At 36.3% G+C, this 19,378-nt stretch overlaps 6 protein-coding genes across 8 annotated transcripts in view; 2 read left to right on the plus strand and 4 right to left on the minus strand.

Annotated features, from left to right (window-relative positions):
- Positions 1-533: 533 nt before the first annotated feature.
- On the minus strand, positions 534-5,884 carry LOC105459460. The gene is made up of 4 exons (XM_011705510.1): positions 5,607-5,884; positions 4,136-4,277; positions 2,828-3,322; positions 534-808 (listed from the first exon to the last, which is right to left on the minus strand). The coding sequence occupies exons 1-4, from the start codon at positions 5,704-5,706 to the stop codon at positions 760-762; spliced, it is 786 nt and encodes a 261-aa protein (XP_011703812.1). The 5' UTR covers positions 5,707-5,884; the 3' UTR covers positions 534-759.
- Positions 5,885-9,716: 3,832 nt separating this feature from the next.
- LOC105459462 lies at positions 9,717-10,937 on the minus strand. The gene is made up of 2 exons (XM_011705512.1): positions 10,155-10,937; positions 9,717-9,896 (listed from the first exon to the last, which is right to left on the minus strand). Exons 1-2 carry the CDS (start codon positions 10,425-10,427, stop codon positions 9,801-9,803), a joined length of 369 nt encoding a protein of 122 aa, XP_011703814.1. The 5' UTR covers positions 10,428-10,937; the 3' UTR covers positions 9,717-9,800.
- A 134-nt stretch (positions 10,938-11,071) lies between these two features.
- On the minus strand, positions 11,072-13,392 carry LOC105459461 (splicing factor 3B subunit 4). The gene is made up of 4 exons (XM_011705511.1): positions 13,029-13,392; positions 12,687-12,770; positions 12,203-12,477; positions 11,072-12,104 (listed from the first exon to the last, which is right to left on the minus strand). Exons 1-4 carry the CDS (start codon positions 13,060-13,062, stop codon positions 11,262-11,264), a joined length of 1,236 nt encoding a protein of 411 aa, XP_011703813.1. The 5' UTR covers positions 13,063-13,392; the 3' UTR covers positions 11,072-11,261.
- Positions 13,393-13,543: 151 nt separating this feature from the next.
- Positions 13,544-15,279, plus strand: LOC105459463 (THAP domain-containing protein 1-like). Its single transcript, XM_011705514.1, has 4 exons — positions 13,544-13,796; positions 14,064-14,299; positions 14,628-14,714; positions 14,800-15,279. Exons 1-4 carry the CDS (start codon positions 13,726-13,728, stop codon positions 15,084-15,086), a joined length of 681 nt encoding a protein of 226 aa, XP_011703816.1. The 5' UTR covers positions 13,544-13,725; the 3' UTR covers positions 15,087-15,279.
- A 360-nt stretch (positions 15,280-15,639) lies between these two features.
- LOC105459466 (inositol polyphosphate 1-phosphatase) lies at positions 15,640-18,385 on the minus strand. 3 transcript variants are annotated; one of them, XM_011705518.1, is made up of 5 exons: positions 18,255-18,385; positions 17,516-17,745; positions 17,141-17,411; positions 16,689-16,857; positions 15,640-16,473 (listed from the first exon to the last, which is right to left on the minus strand). In XM_011705518.1, the coding sequence occupies exons 2-5, from the start codon at positions 17,726-17,728 to the stop codon at positions 16,023-16,025; spliced, it is 1,104 nt and encodes a 367-aa protein (XP_011703820.1). In that variant the 5' UTR covers positions 17,729-17,745; positions 18,255-18,385; the 3' UTR covers positions 15,640-16,022. The 3 variants fall into 3 exon arrangements, with proteins under 3 accessions (XP_011703820.1, XP_011703821.1, XP_011703822.1); XM_011705519.1 differs by having other exon boundaries at positions 18,199-18,385; XM_011705520.1 differs by lacking the exon at positions 18,255-18,385 and adding an exon at positions 17,815-18,192.
- A 133-nt stretch (positions 18,386-18,518) lies between these two features.
- The window catches only part of LOC105459465 (pyruvate dehydrogenase phosphatase regulatory subunit, mitochondrial), a 4,908-nt gene continuing 4,048 nt past the window's right edge, over positions 18,519-19,378 (plus strand). Inside the window, exon 1 of the mRNA XM_011705517.1 lies at positions 18,519-19,277. Coding sequence (XP_011703819.1) covers positions 19,039-19,277 — 239 coding nt within the window. The 5' untranslated portion in view covers positions 18,519-19,038. The remainder of the gene's footprint in view (positions 19,278-19,378) is intronic.

The raw sequence follows: 19,378 nt of genomic DNA on the forward strand, positions 1-19,378 counted from the left end.
ATACGTAATCAGAATTTGTAACGATTAAAAAATCTCAAAAATTTTGCGAGTCCTTGTTTAAATCCTTTGCGCAGATAACTCTACAAAAAGGTCTTTTTCAAATGATTTTATCTCAAATATCGTAACGTCTTACTATCTTATCTATGTTACAATACGTCATACAGACAATTAAAACAAATTTGACAACCTTGTCTATAATTTTGACCTAAGATCCATCAATGTTACCGTTTATCGTTTAACATATCGTTTCGACTCGTTAAGGGCAGTAATAGTGTCCGCTGAGATAATATTATTAGCGCGCGATATTTGATCGCTTGTGATCTCCGACAGTCGTGCCGGCGCTACTGCTGGAACTTGAAAGCTATCCAGCGAGCGTAACAAAAAATCGCTTTAATACAGACTCGGCCAGCCTGTCGGCAGCAGTTATCTCCCGCACGGCCGGCTTCTATTTATATTTTCCGTTCGTTAGTCGATCAGTGGCATACGATCAAAACGAGAATTATATCCCCGAGCGCGAACAAATACATGTTTAAGACTTATTCGAAATAAAAGATTACATTGTGTAATTGCACAACAATGCACTTATCTCTCTTCTTACTATACTCTCTATATAATATACCAAATTTATATTTATTTTGTTTTATTAGACATACTGTCAATACTTTACCTATATATCTTAACTTATTCCGCTGCAGGAAAAACCACAAAATCCCGATGTCGAATCACAATGTAGATATCTATTAAATTTCGGCATCATATTCACGAATAGTTTACCGTGCCCATTATGTAACGATCACTTCTAAGGAATCTATAATATAAAATATTTATTACTTACATTTTTATCGTTTTTCACAGCATTATATAAAATTTATTTTCGTAATTATATCGTAAATTATAGATGGGTATATTTATGATTTGTAATATACGCGCGCGCATATCGTGCGTGTGTGTGCATCTGATAAGAAATAAACATATGTGTATTTAAATTATGGTTCAAAATAATTTCGTCACGGTATCCTTAGGTAACTCGTCGAGCTTCCTATGTATAAATCACGATCAAAAATCGATTCGTTACGCACGATGCTAAAGATTCCGGTCCACTTAAAACCGGATCCTGTTCCGACTCCCTACAGGAGTCGGGTATGCCTGATGAGGATTAGAAACCGTGAACGATGCGATGGAAAACAATCCTTCAACACAAAATGCGTGAAACTGAAACGATCGTTAGTGATAGTTAAAGAAATGGTTAAAGGAATTAATTGTTTAACAACTTTTTAGTGACACTCGATATACATATATTGAATTATACATATATTGAATTATATGCTAGTCGTCATTATTGACTGAAAAACGGTAATCCTCGAATTTTTAATGGGTTTAAAATTACATTTAAATGTCAGAAATGTCAGAATATATAGAAAAAAAACGTGTGTGTGTGTGTGTGTGTGTGAGACGCATGTTAATATGCCAACATCCTGCCATATTCTATATTGGGAAAAACGAGTATTTATCTTTTATCCTTATTGTCGGATTGAATGTATTTGTGAAAAAAGTGCTACAGTATATATTTCACGATAAATGCGTATGGAAATGCAAATTACACGATAGAATAACAGATTGCGATAAAGCGTTCTTTCAAGAATGGGATAACTAAGGGTTCTCCGGTCACTTTTACTGTATGAAATGCAAAGAAATCGAGAGATCATGGAGGCGCATCGTAGAGCAAACGTGTGCGATGCTATCCATTCCAAGATAAAAAGAATAAGAAACTAACGACGCGCGCGTTTACTAAGGTGTATATGAGGTGGGTCGAACCGAGACATTCCCGAACTCGAAAACCCACTTAACCATTCGGAGAACGAAGATTAGAGGGCAGGTCTGTGAGAAGCCTCCAAGCCATGCTATCTACGGTTTTCAGGACTGAAAGCTGGAGATGGGGCCCCTCGTCGAGAGGTAGACTGATAAGAGGGCGGCTTTTAGTGTATCGCGACAAACTACCCCGAGGAAGTATATGGTCGAATAGCCGAAGAAAAGGAAACTGGATAGATAATAAGGAACGGGCCTAAAATGCAGGAATGCTATCAACTGAAGGAGTATCGAACGTCCTGCCCTTCCCCCCCCTCCCCCCTGCCAATTCCTGAGGCAAATTACTAAATATAATTTATAATACTGCGCGCGCGCGCGCGCGCGCGCGTGTGTGTGTGTGTGTGTGTGTGTGTGTGTGTGTGTCACGATATATACGTGAATTAACAATATTGATAAAAGATATATGTAGAATATATATAGAAAATATGTTGCAGATTAACTATTCGAGAAATCGCGAAATAATTTGCTGTTTCACATGAGAAAAACAAGTTCTACGCCGTGTAGGTGGCTACTATAAATGTGTGCGCTCGGCCTCGATGCTCATAATCTGTTGCACAGGGTGGTCTCTGCGCTCTATCAAGGCTGCTTTCGAATAGATTTATCTTCATCGATCGTTAATTATATTCAATGTTAATTGAAGGCAGCATGAAACTTCACGGCATTGCGAATCATCCCTTTGTACAGTGATACACATATCTCGATGATAACTTTTATTTATTTGTTTCACAATTGCTATAAAAAAGCTTTCTTTTATTTTATTTTATTTTCAAGTTTTAACATATACATTTTATTTAGTTTAGTATTTTTTATTATGAAGTAAAAGTTAAAAAAAATATAACGGGATAACTCCAGTATTGATTTCTCTTCGAGATGAGATTTTTTGAAAATCAATTGTTGTATGTGTGTGTGTGTAAATAAAGAATTAATTTCTATAGATAGATAGAGGAAAAAATATACGAACCTTGTAACCACGTAGCAAGACGCCAGGACGGATATGAGGGCTGCGACAGCAAGGACGAGAGCGGCGATGTGCAACGCTCTGATGCGACTCCGGAGAAGTTGGTCGGCCGATTTTGTCGGATCGTCATACTTCCGATCAGATTGCAATGTTAGTATCGTATTGCGATTTGTTGACGTTAGCTCGTCCATCAGCATCTCGCGATCCATCGTAGAATGCGTTTGATTCATTTGAACCTTTCTCTCGCGCGTCCACGTGCTCGCATTCTCGTCGTTGTCATCGTTATCGTTGTCGTCAACGTTGTCGTCGTTGTTGTCGCCGTCGCCGTCGTCGTCGTCATCGTTGTCATCGTAAGCGTTGCAGTAGTCATGGCTGTTGCAACATTTCAATCTGGGCCAAGGCACGAGAACCCGGGGACTCGCCGACAGTTCCATGGCGTTGACCGATCGTGACCTCGTGACCCAGGACTTTGTTTCGCATAACAATGGCGTGGCACCCCTGCGCGTGTAATATTGCAAACATCAATTGATAAAGTTCCGTGAACCCGGCGTCCGTCGCCGCGTTGCTAACAGCTAACAGCGACGCTTACGCGATGCCTAACAATGTCACCAGACTATAGGTATTGCACGAGAGCCTATATAGATAATACAACTTTTGCGGTATTGCGATCTTTTGGGTTGCAGCATGTGATCGAGATCATAACAATAGGCTGAACCATCAACTATTTCACAACATTAACATTATTTTACATCGATTAAAATGGAAAAAATTTCAACTTTTGTGATATTTCAAATTGTACGGCAAAAACACGCAGAAAACGAATACCGTCGAAGACAGTCCTATTAACATAATATCCGGATTTTGTTGAACGAATCCTTGTCGTAACTGCCACTTTTAAGATGATCACGATAGTATTATTAATGAGGTATTTATAATAAAAATCGCGGAAACCTTTTCGCTCGATTATCTCGTCAAGGTTATTGCGTGACACATTCCTGAATTTATATGACAGTGTTGATAAAACTTACACAAGACGACAAATTAAATCCTGTTCGTGAAGAAACATAACAGCTTATCTCTTGGCATTTTAACGGATATAAGGTAAAAAGAAATATATATATATATATATATATATATGTGTTTTTCCAAAAGATCGTCGTCATCGTTGACAAAATTATATTATACATTGTTAATTTTCTCGAAAATTTGATTTGATAGAAAAATGTCTCAAATACTTATATTACAAAATTTTGCTATTTACTTATGTGCGTATTTTGTTAAATATCAAAACGTAATTTGCGATGTACATACTCCGTGCATCCTCTTGTAGTCGCACTTTCACCGATTTCTTGTCCCGCTGTCACGATAAGTTCGGTATAACAGAAGAATCTCGTTCTACAAGTATCTACACCAGCTTCTTTACAAGCTTTGCTCGTGCACACGCACTTCCTGCCTATAAAACATAATTTTGTAATAAACAGAGGAAATTCAGTTAGGTACAAATGCAATTAGTTCGGGCATATCTATAATTTACAATAATTTATGAATTTCGGCAAGTTCACACAAATTGATAATACATTGATAACGTACGTTATACAAGGATTTTATTTCATGACATGTGACAGGTTTGATTGTGATAGGTTTCTAGATTACAAATCTGTAATGACTGTAATTGAAAGTGCTCTAGCACGTCAAGTTTTTGAGGAAAAACCGGATCAAAAAGTAAAAAAGAAATGCGTTTTTGATCATTTTTGAAGTTGTTTAAAGAAATAGGACGTCATAGAAACTCTGGAATTAATTTGAATGAAAGCTCGAACCTTAAGCTACAATCGTAAAATAAAGACAAATAAGCAACATGACAAAATTTTTTTATAGCATACGTTTTTAAAGAGCGAGCACCAACTATATAGCATGTGCGTATACCATCCGGTGTATTGTTTTTCTATGCAAATTAATTGCTTGGAAAACGCCAAAATCCTTGATTGTAATTCTATTTGATTAATTAAAGTATTGATATTAAATAATTATAAGATATTCTATTACATATTAATTAATTATTTAATTAACATTAATAATGTAGTGGATGTATTTCAGATAACTAACACACATATGTTAAAGGGCTAATTTTTATTTTTATTTTCTGTGTTTCTCTGTTTAATTTATATATATACATATCATACATATGTATATTATATACATATATATAAACACACACACACAATTGTTTTTTGCCCATTTTCACCCATTTTTTTAAAAACTTCAAAAAATGGCCAAAAACACTTTTTTTTACTTTTTACACGGTTTCTCTCCAAAACTGATTTGCCAGAATATTTTTTATTAACGGATTCGTAATCTATGAGAAAAAAACTATTGATTCTCTACGAGAATCACCTGCCACATGTTATGAAACATGAAAAAAGTTTAAAACTATTGCATGGTGTAATAATAATTTGTAAAAAATTAGAATTCAATTTCAGATTAATAGTAAAACTTGATTTCTACGAGAAAATTATGAGAAATTTGGAGCAATATGTTAATTATAATTAATACATTGCGTTCGCTCTTCTATATGTATAAGCTTATTGTTAGTATATTGTATAGTTTTATACTTTATGCACTTGCACTACCGAGTTGTTGGAATGAGAATAATTAAAATTGAACTATTGTTATGCACTTATATAGAAAAAAACATTTAATTAATGGTGCTTCTCTGGTTGTCATTAATGAGCGTCTCTATTCGCGGCCAATTAGAGTGGCCGCAATGACAAGCTGACTCGCTTACCTTCGACTTGTGCGAGGCTCTGCATCGACAGTGACACAATGCATCCCGCGAGAAAGTATCCGACTAACGATCGACTAATTATCGCTCGACAAGTGGGCATGTTCTTCTCTCTTCCCGTTTGCCAAGGTTTTCCGAAACGTTATCTAGTTGCGGAACCGAAAGCGTTTATCGCTTGTCAACCGTAATGTTGATAAAAAAATCGCGGGCCATAATTACGACTCTCTTGCAATTTTCAAGCATCGCTGGAGCGAATCGTCTTATCGGTCGAAAGGACTATTTAGAAATGGATGTGTTCGAAGGAGGAAGCTGTACCACGACGGCTACTCGCGTGGGTACCTCTAATTTTAGCGCGCCTCCCACCTAAAAGAGCGTCTCGCGCCGTGGCCGGTTCGACAATTTACTTGTATATCTATTTTAATTCCGTCATCGACGGCATTTACTCGTGGCCACGAATCTCGTCGTTCCGGCTGTCGCGAAGCGCGATTTATTCTCACTTGACGCCTTTGGCGCCTTTTTCCGCAGACAACGCTCCGCGACAGTGGCGAACTAGTGACAGTCACCGCGCTCCTAAAGTTGACCGATTTATTGGAAGAACAACACGCTAAATTCTCTCCCCACATACGCTTTTATATATTTCGAGAGACGCAACCCCCGTTCCGCGCCGACGACGATTCGGACGTAACGAGACTTTGACGGCGCCGAATGGCGAAAGGGCGAGACGACGTTCTCCTCCAGACGGCGCCGGCGACCTGGAGTCGGAGTCCTCGTTAGCGGAAAAATCCAAGACGTGTCTTTTCCTCCTCCTCCTCCTCTCTCTCTCTCTCTCTCTTTTTCTCTCTCATCGAGAAATATTTCTATCATTTATATGCGCGAAAATAGTACAATTAATTGTAAATAAATTATATGTACATTATTTATATACATGTACATATAGCAGAGCAATATACATATGTACATAGCAAAGCAATATACATATATATGTACATATACATATAACGCTCAATTTTCACTTTTTTAAACTAGGAATAATTAATTACCTAAAAAATACCTAAAAACTGCTGCAGCTATGCAGCTAAATCTGGAAAAAAAAAAAAAAAAAAAAAAAACCAGCAATGAAGGCAAAAGTCTCGAAGAATTTGAAAAATTTTTATTCAAAAATCAACGCTCGAAAAAAATCACGATATGCATAACCGATATACAAATCTTATTGATAACTCGGTAAAATTAAGAATGCAGATTGGAATAATAATAAAGGCTTCATAATTCGAATTTTTCGAGTCTTAATTTCTTTGCTATTTCGATAGTATATCGCCTGCACCGTAAATATAGGTTGTTGATTGCGTGACAAAATCGTATGACGGAAATTGAGTTGACCGGCGACGAACGATTTCGTCGAGAGCGCAAAGAGCATGCTGCAGGGTTTTCCATTTGACCGCGGCATTCAATGACTCACAATCAGTCGTGGCGCGCAGTCATTAGCTTTTCAAGTACAGCAGACGAGAGTTAAATTCCTCGCTTGGCTTCCTGCGCATGCAACATTAACCAGAGAGTCTCCCCCCTCGCTCTTTGCATATTTCTTTATCGACCTCTGTCGAGAGATGGTAAAAGCCGAGTTGGGTTATCAGAATGACACTTGGTTACAGTTTAACGAGGTCGCGTCAGGCTTCACAGTCTGTTTTCCGATCGTTTCTTGCTGCACAAATGAATCGAGTGTCCACGATAAAAAAAGATTTACGCGGGAGTATAAGGATTTCTTTCACGTTCGCGCGATGTATATAATTTATTTACTGAAACGTATATAGCATTCATTTAGTTGACAGTTTTTTTTAGTCTATCTCGGCTAGATCCATCAGATTGGACAATACGATGCCATTGTAAAGCGTATAATACTGCTTCGAGTTAACGTACGTAACAATATTTTGCTATAAATGCAGTGGAATATTGATTGTCAAATATGTATAAGACTTACGCAAAAAAATTGCGAAAAATATAAAGGAGATCGAACGATCACTTTTATTTACGCGTTCACTCCGGATATTTATATATTGATTTGTATTCCCTATCGCGTTTATTTTACGAATACATATATACGTTTCTTTTGTTCGAGCACACGAACGGATATCTTTGTTTTACTTTACATGAGAAAAAAACGAAGAAAAGCAGAGGTTCGCGCGAGGAACGCGAAGGATTGTCCCTTTTAATTAGCATCTGCACACTTTTTCTTTTTAAATCTCACACAGACATGAGCACGTCCTCTTAATTGTCGACGAGAATTGTGCCCGTTAAGCATGTAAAACGAGTTTTGAAGCCGCAGGTTCGCAGGCCGTGCGGCGCGTGTTACGCAGGTACGCGTAAAGCATAAAAGAACCGCGGCTACATTATCCTGACTGCGTTATCGTCTGATTGTTGCGTACGCCACGCGCATCGATCCGCGCTCGCTACCCGTGCCCGGAAGATAAAATGTTTGAAAGGCATCGATCGTTTAAATTTTTTGAAGCCGACGCAAAATCATCGCGAGACGCGATCATCAGAGCGGGTCGCAGCCTATAATTCTCTCGTAATGGCTTCAAGAAAGGTCGCTGTGTATAACTTTCACACACGTATGTATGTACATACATACGAGCTGCGCGCCACACAGCGTTACATCCTGCGTGAATTTAATCGGCGGATTGTCGTCGATGACGCGAGCAAGCTGGTTGAAACCTCGCGCTACTTTCGTCAAAGCTAATGGAAAAGATAATTACGGCAATCGTGAAGTGATAATTGCCGTTTTAAAATAATCCTATTTTTCATTCGTTATACCGTTATATTGTTTTCTTTATACGTAATTTATAATTCTCATCTATGCAGTACACGTATATGTATATAATACATATATATATATATGTATTATATTTTTACTTATGAAAATATGTGTATTATATGTATAATACATATTCGTGTAAAGTTAAAAATAAATTTTAACATTAACATTAAAATACTGTCAAATGTTATTTTTTGAGATATATAAATCGCTATTCGGAATATTTCATTTACTTTACAACGTGGTAAGATTTAACATTTGACGTACAATACTAAATCTCTCTCGTAAAATTGATATTAACTGAGTTTTCGTATTTATCGGAAATTTTTCGATCTTTGTATTACAATAATATATTATATTCGAACTATATCTACTGTTTCACTCTTTAATCTAGCGTTTGTTACAAATAAGCGCAAAGTAAAAGGCGACAGTATGACTACGCGCATATTGATACGCGTAAATGATGAGAAGAGGAAGATGCATATGCCGTGACAAATTCCGAGAGCGCTAAGCATTGGAACGTCAAATCTCCCTTGTCTCGAGCCCAATCTTGTAACGAAGCAGCGCTTTGTCACGCAACGACTGGTGCTGGAATGTAAATCAATATTTTCCACGTTTTATATATTAGTGCACGTAGAAAATGTAGAAATGCGCGAGGAATCAGCCGTGCACGTACTAAGCTATTATACATATATAATTTCCATTGATCAGTAAAAAAACAAAGATGACTTTATAGTCTACCATTTGTTCTGACAAACAAACGACCATTACAATCTCCATTAATTACGCATGACAAATTATATTTTACAGCCTGTTCAGCGTCGATCGTGTATTAAGGTACCCATACTCATAGGCGCGTCGCGCGTCATTTGAGAAATAACTAGATTAAGTATATCAAATAATCGGTCCGTAGACGTCGATTCGATGTCTATAGACATCGAATCAATGTTTAGAAACGTCGAATCGAGGTCTATGGACCGATCATTTCTGCCTGGATAGTGACTTCTAGCACTGTCGCGTTTACAATTGAATTTATCCAACTGCAAAAGCGTCATTGCATTTATCGTCAGTATTCAAAAGTGCATGCCCTATAGTGAGGACCTGAGGACCAAATTTAAAAATTATTAACCTGTTTTCGCGACAAAGAAAAATTGTTATAAATTATGACGCGTAACGCGCGCGTCATTTGACGCGCCTATAAGTGGGTTACCTTTAAGTTTATCCTTAATTTAATTTTGCTCAGTGTCGATCATACAATTACAGTGCGTCATAAGACTAGCAATGAATGTGAAATGAGGAAGACATTGCTCTCTTACTCATGTGCGTGAAACTCGGCTGCGCACCGATTACTAGCATCTTTCTCTGCGATGAAAATGTTGAGGGAATTATACTTATAGATATCTGGTTTTGATTAGCTCTCGGCTGGTTGAATTCCCGAGCGTTTCGTCTATTATCGTTGATACGTGCATTACGCCCAGATGGAATACCTTAAATATATTATGTTCATGTATAATACGGACCGCGCTTATTTGGTTTCAAAATGAATTAGACACTTTTTTTAAGCACGATGCACTTAAAAAAATAACAAACGATAAAGAAATTAAGAATTAAAATAATGACTCGCGTTTTGCCGATAAAAAGACTGCAATGTTAAAGATATTTTTTTCAAATCTTCTATTTGAAAAATACGTCTGATATTATCGATAAATTTTGCAAGTTTGATGCATTCTTACACGTATGCTCACCAAGAAAACGACAGAAACAACAATTAAAACAATGCCTAGCCCAAAGTACCAGGCTTCCAAGAGATGACGTGGTGCTCGCCGTTGCACTACAGAGCGACGCTGCAAATTGTAGCAGCGATGCAGATCATGCAGACGATACTCGGCTGTGCATGCGTATAGTTTAAACGCGTTATTATCGTTGTTATTTTCAAGTTTGAAACCGTTTTTATGTTCATAAAAGACTAGTGCCATATCTGTCCCGCGACATTCGCATAGTTTTTCCTGCCGTGGCATACAAGACGATTAAAAATTTATCAGTCTATTGACGACTATTCAATGTTCATGTTTCTACAACAAAACGTCCGACTCGCGTTTCCAATCGTGTTCGGCGAGCTGGCGGATGCACGGCAACAGATCAATGAGTCGCGATCGTGAACAATCACGAAAAGAAAGATCACAATTATTTTCGGGACGCACGCGAGTTAGTTTGCTCTCTCTCTCTCTCTCTCTCTCTTTCTCTCGTTAACGCCTCCTCGTTTCACTTTAAATTAACATTGTAATGTACGCGATAATGCGATATATCGTACACAAATTTGTTTTAGAAACTCGACTCGACATCATAACAAAATCACGCTCAAAACTCAGTAATCCTAAAGGGTATTCGATAGTAGAGTTAGTGTTCGACTAACGTTATCGTTGACTGGACTAGACAGACACGAAACAATCGATAAGACAAACGCGGTATGTACGTTATTCAGGCGCCAAAGTCGATCGATACGATGAGTGACGGAGCGAAACGCGCAGTTATAATTGGCACGTTGTGCCCCGTTTAACATGCCGTTAATGCCCAGTTGCGAGTTAATGTTCAGTTAACTGATTAAGGCTAATTAATAATATCTCAATTAATTACTTAACTAACTTCTTACTATGGTAGTTGCTACAATATGAACAAGTTTATTCAGGAACAATGAAGAAATCAGTTTTTTTACTGAAAAAGATGATTTTTCTACGAATATCTCTCCGTATATCTCTTGATTGATAATAATATATTTGTTGATAATTGTAAAATAAAATTGTATCTGTTTCTCATTGTCCACAACACATAAATATAAGTGACAAATATTAATATTAATATTGATTGCCATCGTGGGGCGGCGGCGGCGGTGGCGGTCCTCTTGGTGGGAAAGGTGGTCGGAATTGAGGTGGCGGTGGTGGCGGTGGGCCACCTTGCGAAACGGGTGGCGGTGGCGGATGTCGCCAAGCTGGAGGTGGTCTCGGCGGCGCGGGCTGATACTGCCCGAATTGTGGGGGACCACCGCCAGCAGATGGCGGCGGAGGCGGTGGAAATTGTCCCTGCGGCGGTGCTCCTACGGCCCAATGTGGCGGTGGTGGTGCCATCATCCTGGAGGCAGCTGACTGCGCCTGAGAAGTCGGCACGGGCATAGGCGGTAACGGCGGTGGCATACCTGGTGGTAGAGGAGGATGCGCCGCCATAGACATCGGGGGAAGAGGAGGCGGAGGGATGTTCGCCGGTGGGAATCCACCGGACGGTGGTGGTGGAACGGGCGGTGGAGGCGGATGACCCATCGGCGGTCCAGGAGTTGACGGCGGCGGCGGCGGTGGCACGACCATTCCGTGATGCATCACATGATGCTGAGGATGATGGGCGGGTTGATGGGCATTCGCGTTTGAATTTGGCATCGGTGGCGGCGCCAGAGGTGGCGCGTCCGCGAATAACTGATGCGGTCTGTCCGCTTGACTCAGAGGATTTTGCGCGGCCAAAAGTCTTTCGGCGGCACTGCCGTGTCTCTCGCCCTTAGCGTCGCGTTTGAAAGCATAAGACACAGAGATCGGCCGATTGCATAGATATTGACCGTTCATCGCCTCGATGCTGGCATCCGAGGCATCGAAAGAAGCAAAATTAATGAAAGCGAAGCCTTTCGAGTTACCTGTCTCGGGATCCCTCATTATCTGTAATATAAAATTACGCTGTGTAACATCAATGGCAGCCAAAGAGAAAATAATTACCGATTACAATGATTGATTGTAATAAAATGAATTGTACGTACTTTTGGTGTTTGCAAAATCACGCCAAATGCACTGAACGTATCGTACAACAATTTTTCATCTACTTCTGGATCAAGATTTCCTATAAATATATTTGCTCCAACGTCCAAGTTCTTTTGATGTGCACTAGCCTTGTTTACGCGAATAGGTTTGCCATAAAGTTTGATCATATTCATGATTTTAATAGCATAATCTGCATCCTCTTCTCCCATAAATTCAACAAAACCGTATCCTTGGTGCATTTGGGTTACTCTATCTTTTGGCATGTGCACATTAACTGAAAAGAAATTATATTTTACACACATATATATGTATATTGTATTTTAAATTTGAGAAACTCATACAAATATCCATTTTCAATCTTAGATAACAGAGTTAGTTGAGAATTTGTTTCATATGTATCAAACATATGTATTTTAAAAAAATATTAAAGATGTACGTCAAATTCACATATAACATATAAAAATGAATAACACATGCGCTTACCAACAGGTCCTGATTGAACAAATAATTCCCACATAAGGGATTCCGTGACTTTATCATCCAAACCTCCAACGTATATTGTTGCATCTGTAAATTTTCAAAACAAAGATATAGATAATAAATACAAAAATTAATTTATGCATTTAAATATACATTTATGTCACAAATTTATGTCACAAATTAGGTTCTAAGTAATTCAATGACACAAAATATATTTGAGGCTAACCTCAAATAATTAAACTAATTGTAATAAAAATTTTGTTTTCAATTATATATATTCTTTTCATAGGAATAAAATTATATAAAAATTCAAGATTTCTTAAACTAAAACATCGAGATTTATACCTTGGTTACGCTCCGCAATTGGACCGGCTGCCATAATTCTTGAAAATTATCAACAGAATAGTGGCTGTTGTATTCAATAAATACTAACAATTGAATCAAACTTTAAAAAATAGATGTAATTAGTAGATTTTGAAGTATACACCAATCATAGATATTTGTTATCTGTTGTTTATCTAACGAGAAAATCGTACATTAAAATGTTCGAAACTGTCTCTCCTAACCTCAAACCCTATAAAACCCAACATATAGATACCAGCGGGAACAAAGCGAGTACTGTGTGGTACTGTGTGTGTAAATGTAATGGAGATAATCCAATGAAAACTAGTCTCTCTCATGCACTAACGCCCCCTGAACTCTGAAGAAGACTCGAGACTCGAAAGGTGGATGTAGCACGGACACGCACCACTAAATTGTATACCCGCGGTGCAGAAGAGTGATCGTTGCTATGTAGTTTACATCCATTTCCTCAGGGGGTGTTAGTGCGGGCACGAGGGCATTTTGAGGTTACATGCAAAAGGCCGTCATGTCATGTCCTCCTCTCTCAAGTTTCTCTTTGGTAAACAAAACCGAGTGGGACGCTCCTGACCAATTCCTATACGTGCCTAGAAAACATATATGTCTATTTATATACATAACGTTTCCTTGATAAAAAATATTAGAAATATATCGTACAAAAATTGTTGAAAATATTATATTTATGATGGTATCTTGTTCCATCAAAGATTGTAAAAGTAATTGGAAGAAAAGTTCTGTGATAAACTTTTATAGGCAAGTGCAATCAATTTAGCCTAGTAAACAAAACTTTACAATTTTTGCATGATTTTCAGTATCAGATCAACGTCCGTTTTGATTTGCATTTCTATATATAAATGTACAATATTTCTTATTATATAATTATAATATTTTGCGTAATTTATTTTTAAAAGTTATAGAATTTCCGAAAAAGATAGACAATCTCTTACAAGAATTATAATCTCAAATTCATAAAATTTACTCGCATAACTTACTGTATAATCTCTTAAATGAATATTTTAGATTTCCAGTTTCAAATGAGAAAATTGTGAAATATTGGATTGCTGCTACAGGGCGAAATAATTGGACTCCATGTTCAGATGCACGAATATGCAGTCTGCACTTTACAGATAGTGATTTTTATAGTAGTATAGAGCACAACGAAAAACGTCTTAAATCTAATGTAATTCCAACGCAACATGTACATGCAAATATTTTGGAAGTGCTCCAGCAAGATACGGGGCATAAAATCAAAGAATGTAAGTAAAATTCTTTATTTATCATAATAAAGCATTTATTATAATCTTTATATTCAATATTAAATTATAAACATCAGGCTGGATCTACAATGTGCTTTTTACTTCTTGCCTTTTTCCCTCTTTGCAACCGTCGCAAAAAGGCAAGGGTAGCAAAAAGCAAGAAACAAGAAGCAAAAAGTACATTGTAGAAAGATAGATACAAATGACAAGACAACTGAATAAATGTTAAATGTGAATTTATGAATATTGCATTTTATGAAAATTAATAATAAAATATTTAGTAGTAAGTACACAGTAGTAAACAAAATAATAAAAGCATTTATTATAGATAATCAAAATAATGGCACTAGTCCTGAAGAACAAAAATTGACGAGTAAGCAGAATGATAATCAAATTACTTCAGTGGTATCAAAATGTACGTGCATTTTCTTAAAAACAGAAAACGATTGTTTATGTACTAATTACTTACTATTTATTTAATAATTTATAATATATTGCAGGTTTCAGATGTTCAATTTATAATCAGTTATTGTTAGAAAATGAAAGATTACGGAAGGAAATAGAAGACTTAAAAATATTACAGGAAAAACGATTAAATCAGCAAGCAAGTATGTTTCGTACCATTATACATAATAAAGAAGCTGTACTGAAGAAAAAATTAGAAATGATTAAAAATAAAAATAAGAACTTAAACAAAAGTATACAACAAACAGGAAAAAATATCACCAATTTGAAAACGGTATTAAAAGATTTGAAAAGACAAAATATTTTGAGGAAAGACGCATAAGATAATTATACTGGAACATTTGCAAAAAAATTTTGAGATTTTTTTTATGGTGGTTTAATTAGTCGATACAATTGTGTTTATATTTGCATGAAAACTGACGCAGTTAAATAGCACAAATGATGTTAAAAAATGACAGTGATATTTAATAGATTAAAATGAAATAGACATCTCTTTGTTATTTAAATAGATATTATAATTGATAGCTATACAGAAATTTTTATAAAGAATCTAGATTTAAAATTCTATAATTAGAATTAAGAATATGCAATTTTGTTCTCAGTTTGTTAATTTTCAAATTCAAAATGTGATAATGTATTGCATATGTACTACATAAAATTGGGTTTATAATTACAATTATTTCACGCGATTATATATTAATTAAAATAAGGTTATACATTCATATTCTAAGTTTTATTTAAAAAAATCTTGAAATCTAAACATATTTCATTTATAATAAGACAAATATTATTTTATTTTACAAAGAATAATATATTTCTTTGGGCGGGTTTTCTAAATTGTATAATAATCGTGTACAAATAAAAATAAAACTATATACTTGTTATATTAAACAACTTCTCTATTTGGACCCACATTTATTGTATCACAATTAACGATTAGAACTACATCAATTAACAAATAATCCATTTGTTAAGTCAACGAATGTAATAATATTAGTTTATTACTGGATATATTACCTATATATATAATAAATATCTTGTACAATTGAATTAAAGTTCACAGATAATATCACAAACTAGGCATAAGAAATAGCCTCAATGAAAACATCGTCTAGAAGCTTTCACATGAAATTTATAGAGTGAAATACAATTTTTATTTATACAATCAAATATAAATAGTAATGTAATTATCGTGAAAATCTTCAAGGTACAATATCAAGCTTTAGTGTTAATATATAATATCTTCGTTATACTTATATTAACGAGATCTACTTAAAATACCTTTGAAGGTTTCCAGAATTTGAGGATCTCTGTATGCTATCAAGCCTACACGATTAGAGAAATTTGTGCCGATAGGTAAATAGTTGACACTCAGATTGTCTGAATCTGGATTCACGATGAACTCTTTGAATTCGATGATACCTCCGCCAACCGAAGACAGGAGAGCTTGCGGTCCGCACGTGTCCCATTTATAGGTGGAACCCTTCGACAAGATGTAGGCAGCCGCTTGCCCAACAGCGACGCTCAGTATCTTGTATCCTGCTCCTGTTGCTTCCACCAATCTGAATCCACTGTTTAATAGCTTTGATTTTACATCTGCATCCTCGAAGCGGCTGAGTAAAATGATTTTATCGACATTGGACGTGTTACTTATGGAAGACTTGGCGATACCACGTCCCAGAAAACCCCAGTAACATTTTCCCGTCCATCTGTTCAATCAATACAAAGTGTAATGAAGCGGAGAACATAAAGCTTATATTTTTCCGATATAAAAAACAATACACTGTTGTTTATGTCAAATATAAAAACAGATTGCTTTCAGTCTGAAAGAATATATATACTTAGAAAATATAAAAAATGTCCAAAAAGAAAAAAAATTTTTGTAATTATTAAAAGTTTGTTTTTATTTTATGTATATACTTACTGCGAGTCCACATTGGTGCAAAAAGGTTGATTAACTACACCCAAAACTGGCACTCCTGTACTTTTCTTGTATGCTCCAATTAAGACAGTGACACAACGTAATCCACTCAAGTATAAACCGGTCTGCTCATCCACTGTCTCCGTCGCACTAATGTAATCTGCTGTTGAATCTACAAAAGTTCCACGAATTGCTCCACAGGCATGCATTATCAAACTACAAAACAAACAGAAATTCTTACAAGCGTTGCGTTTCAGTTTACAGGCCAATTACCATTCTTAGTAACAAGAAAGACATAATTTTACCATAATAGTGTCCGATTTATATATATATATATATATATATATATAAAATTTTTTTTTTCAGTTTTGCCTTGAATTAATGTAAATTTACTAAATATCAATTAAATATGGGTAATTTTAAATTATTCTTGCTATACGCTCTCATATACTTACCAATTGGATCTATCCAAATACCAAGATCATCCACATTGATGTCAAAATCATTGGGGAAGTCTAATGTGATTGGCACGTCTGAAAGCTGAACATCTTTATGGACCTCGGCGGCAAGCAATTCTGCTGCTACAGCATCGTTGCTCATAACTTTTGTCAGTAGCTTTGTCGTTTCTTTGCTGCATGAACAGACTTCAACGATAATAGATTCTCCCAAGGCATTGCTGAATACATTGGTTTCTTCACCTTTCACTAATTTGGCTAACTCTGGAAACTGTTTATGACAAATTTGTAAAGTTTGATAAATTAGAAAAAGTTGAGTTCTTTTTTACACTAGTGTTTTATATATTTCTACATTTAAGATTCCTTTTTACTCACTTCAATTTCTATGTCATGTCTGATAGTTTCCTGAATGAGAACGTCGGCTAACGTTTTAAAATCCTGGAAGAAACGAGGATTTTTCTCTTCTAAAGATTTTTCTTGCACTAACAACTGAAAAAGAGCTTCCTTTTGTCGGCAAGTCCTGGCAATGTTTGCTGCCTTCTCTGAAGCTTGTAGGAGAACTTTTAACAATCTGCTACCGTTTCTCATTTTCTTTTCTGTAAAGACTACAAATAAAATTATATTTATATTATCACACACACACACACACACACACATTGAAAAAGAAAGCTTACACCTTATGACATAAGAAACCTTATAAGCTTTACTGGATGTATATGTATGTGTGAAAATTAAAGATATTGATTTCCTCTATAAATATAGCACGTATAAGCATCCTTGTGCATTAAACAACATCGATAATTACTTCAAAATAGCGCCACTGTCTAGATAGGAATATTAATAATTTTATTCCGTTACAAGAGTTAAGGTAATCACGGCCACACAAAACTGCAATCGTGTACATACATATGCGGATGTACTTTATAGAGCGCGATTTGAATTTTTAATTTTTGCAACCAAGAAAATTATACAAAATGCAATAATAAAAGCGTTCTTCTGTAAATATTGGTAAATAAGAAAAAAAATCACGTATAGTAGTTAAAAACAGCTATACATACCGCCATCAAGTAATGTTATAATATAATTGAGATGAAATCAAATAGCAAACTTTTACCTAAATTTAGTGTATAAATGAGCGTGACACGTGAAATAAACAATTTGTACACGGCCGTGTATGTACGCACTACACTGCGATGCGATTATTTCCTCGATGACTCGTACGTGCAGCTCGTGCATGAACACGAACGCAATGAGTGTACACACACATACATACCATTTGGCGCACACTTGCGCAGTGACAGCTGGGTCTCGCACGTTGCGCGTTGACTTATCAAAATTCGCGGCTCATTTGAATGCTACACGCCGCGCCGCGTTGCGATAGAAATATTATATCGTATATATTAACAGGCGGATATCAACAACATATATACGCGCACGTATATATGTTTTCGCATTTTGTTTCTCCTCAGTCCACATAATAAACTTTGCTTTTCAGCTCTAATCGCGCAGTGTGTGTGCAAAGTGCTCCTTTAACCTTTAAGTGTAGAAAGTGCAAGATGCAGCTGATGCAGGTGGCAACTTGTCAACAATAACCATAACCTATTTTGCTGTTGCTTGTTATATTATTTTTATCGTAATACATCAATTTGTTGCAAAAACAGCAAAAATAATATAACACGAAGAGACGAAGTCTAAATGTAAAAGTGTGCGACATAATAAACGAGACTCTACGAGTTGGAAACATTCTTTACAAAGAAAAAATTATTGCCGCTCAAAGACCAAAAGATGCTTGGCTGCGCAAAAACCGCATTTATTGCATTTTTCACAATTTGAAGAAAATAATAGGATATAACGTAAATTAATAGAGAGGCGTATATTTAGAATCTTATCCGATTAAAATGTGGAAACAGTCTAAACTGTTGTACAACAGATGCGCGGTGCAGGGAAGGAAAGCTCTCTTTCGCAATTACAAAACGGAAGAAGCGGCCTCGAAAGTGGCGTCGGAGGATTCGGAATGTGCACTTCCCAAGGAAGCACGGGTTGTTATATGCGGGGGTGGAGTTATGGGTGGTGCTGTGGCGTACCACTTGTCCCTCATGGGACTGGGACCGGAGACTATTTTGGTCGAAAGCGGCAGGTACATAAATATTTCTTTCAGATGTATTTTTCTCATCAAACTTTATCAAAATCATATTTACATATATTTTTATCTTATTATTATTATTATTATTATTATTA

This window comes from Wasmannia auropunctata, unplaced genomic scaffold (assembly GCF_000956235.1).
Source record: "Wasmannia auropunctata unplaced genomic scaffold, wasmannia.A_1.0 LD334186.1, whole genome shotgun sequence".
Taxonomy (NCBI): domain Eukaryota; kingdom Metazoa; phylum Arthropoda; class Insecta; order Hymenoptera; family Formicidae; genus Wasmannia; species Wasmannia auropunctata.

Coding starts and splice junctions, on each gene's coding strand:
- LOC105459466 (XM_011705518.1), bottom strand. CDS start 17,728: ATGAGAAACGGTAGCAGATTGTTAAAAGTTCTCCTACAAGCTTCAGAG. Junction 17,412..17,515: donor GACATGACATAGAAATTGAA/GTGAGTAAAAAG, acceptor TGTCATAAACAG/TTTCCAGAGTTAGCCAAATT. Junction 16,858..17,140: donor TATTTGGATAGATCCAATTG/GTAAGTATATGA, acceptor GAACTTTTGTAG/ATTCAACAGCAGATTACATT.
- LOC105459463 (XM_011705514.1), top strand. CDS start 13,726: ATGATGGTATCTTGTTCCATCAAAGATTGTAAAAGTAATTGGAAGAAA. Junction 13,797..14,063: donor TCTGTGATAAACTTTTATAG/GCAAGTGCAATC, acceptor TGAATATTTTAG/ATTTCCAGTTTCAAATGAGA. Junction 14,715..14,799: donor TACTTCAGTGGTATCAAAAT/GTACGTGCATTT, acceptor AATATATTGCAG/GTTTCAGATGTTCAATTTAT.
- LOC105459461 (XM_011705511.1), bottom strand. CDS start 13,062: ATGGCAGCCGGTCCAATTGCGGAGCGTAACCAAG. Junction 12,478..12,686: donor TGTTCAATCAGGACCTGTTG/GTAAGCGCATGT, acceptor ATTTCTTTTCAG/TTAATGTGCACATGCCAAAA. Junction 12,105..12,202: donor TGATTTTGCAAACACCAAAA/GTACGTACAATT, acceptor TTTATATTACAG/ATAATGAGGGATCCCGAGAC.
- LOC105459460 (XM_011705510.1), bottom strand. CDS start 5,706: ATGCCCACTTGTCGAGCGATAATTAGTCGATCGTTAGTCGGATACTTT. Junction 4,278..5,606: donor GAGCCTCGCACAAGTCGAAG/GTAAGCGAGTCA, acceptor TATGTTTTATAG/GCAGGAAGTGCGTGTGCACG. Junction 3,323..4,135: donor ACTACAAGAGGATGCACGGA/GTATGTACATCG, acceptor TTACACGCGCAG/GGGTGCCACGCCATTGTTAT.
- LOC105459462 (XM_011705512.1), bottom strand. CDS start 10,427: ATGCCACGGCAGGAAAAACTATGCGAATGTCGCGGGACAGATATGGCA. Junction 9,897..10,154: donor TTGTTTCTGTCGTTTTCTTG/GTGAGCATACGT, acceptor AATATATTTAAG/GTATTCCATCTGGGCGTAAT.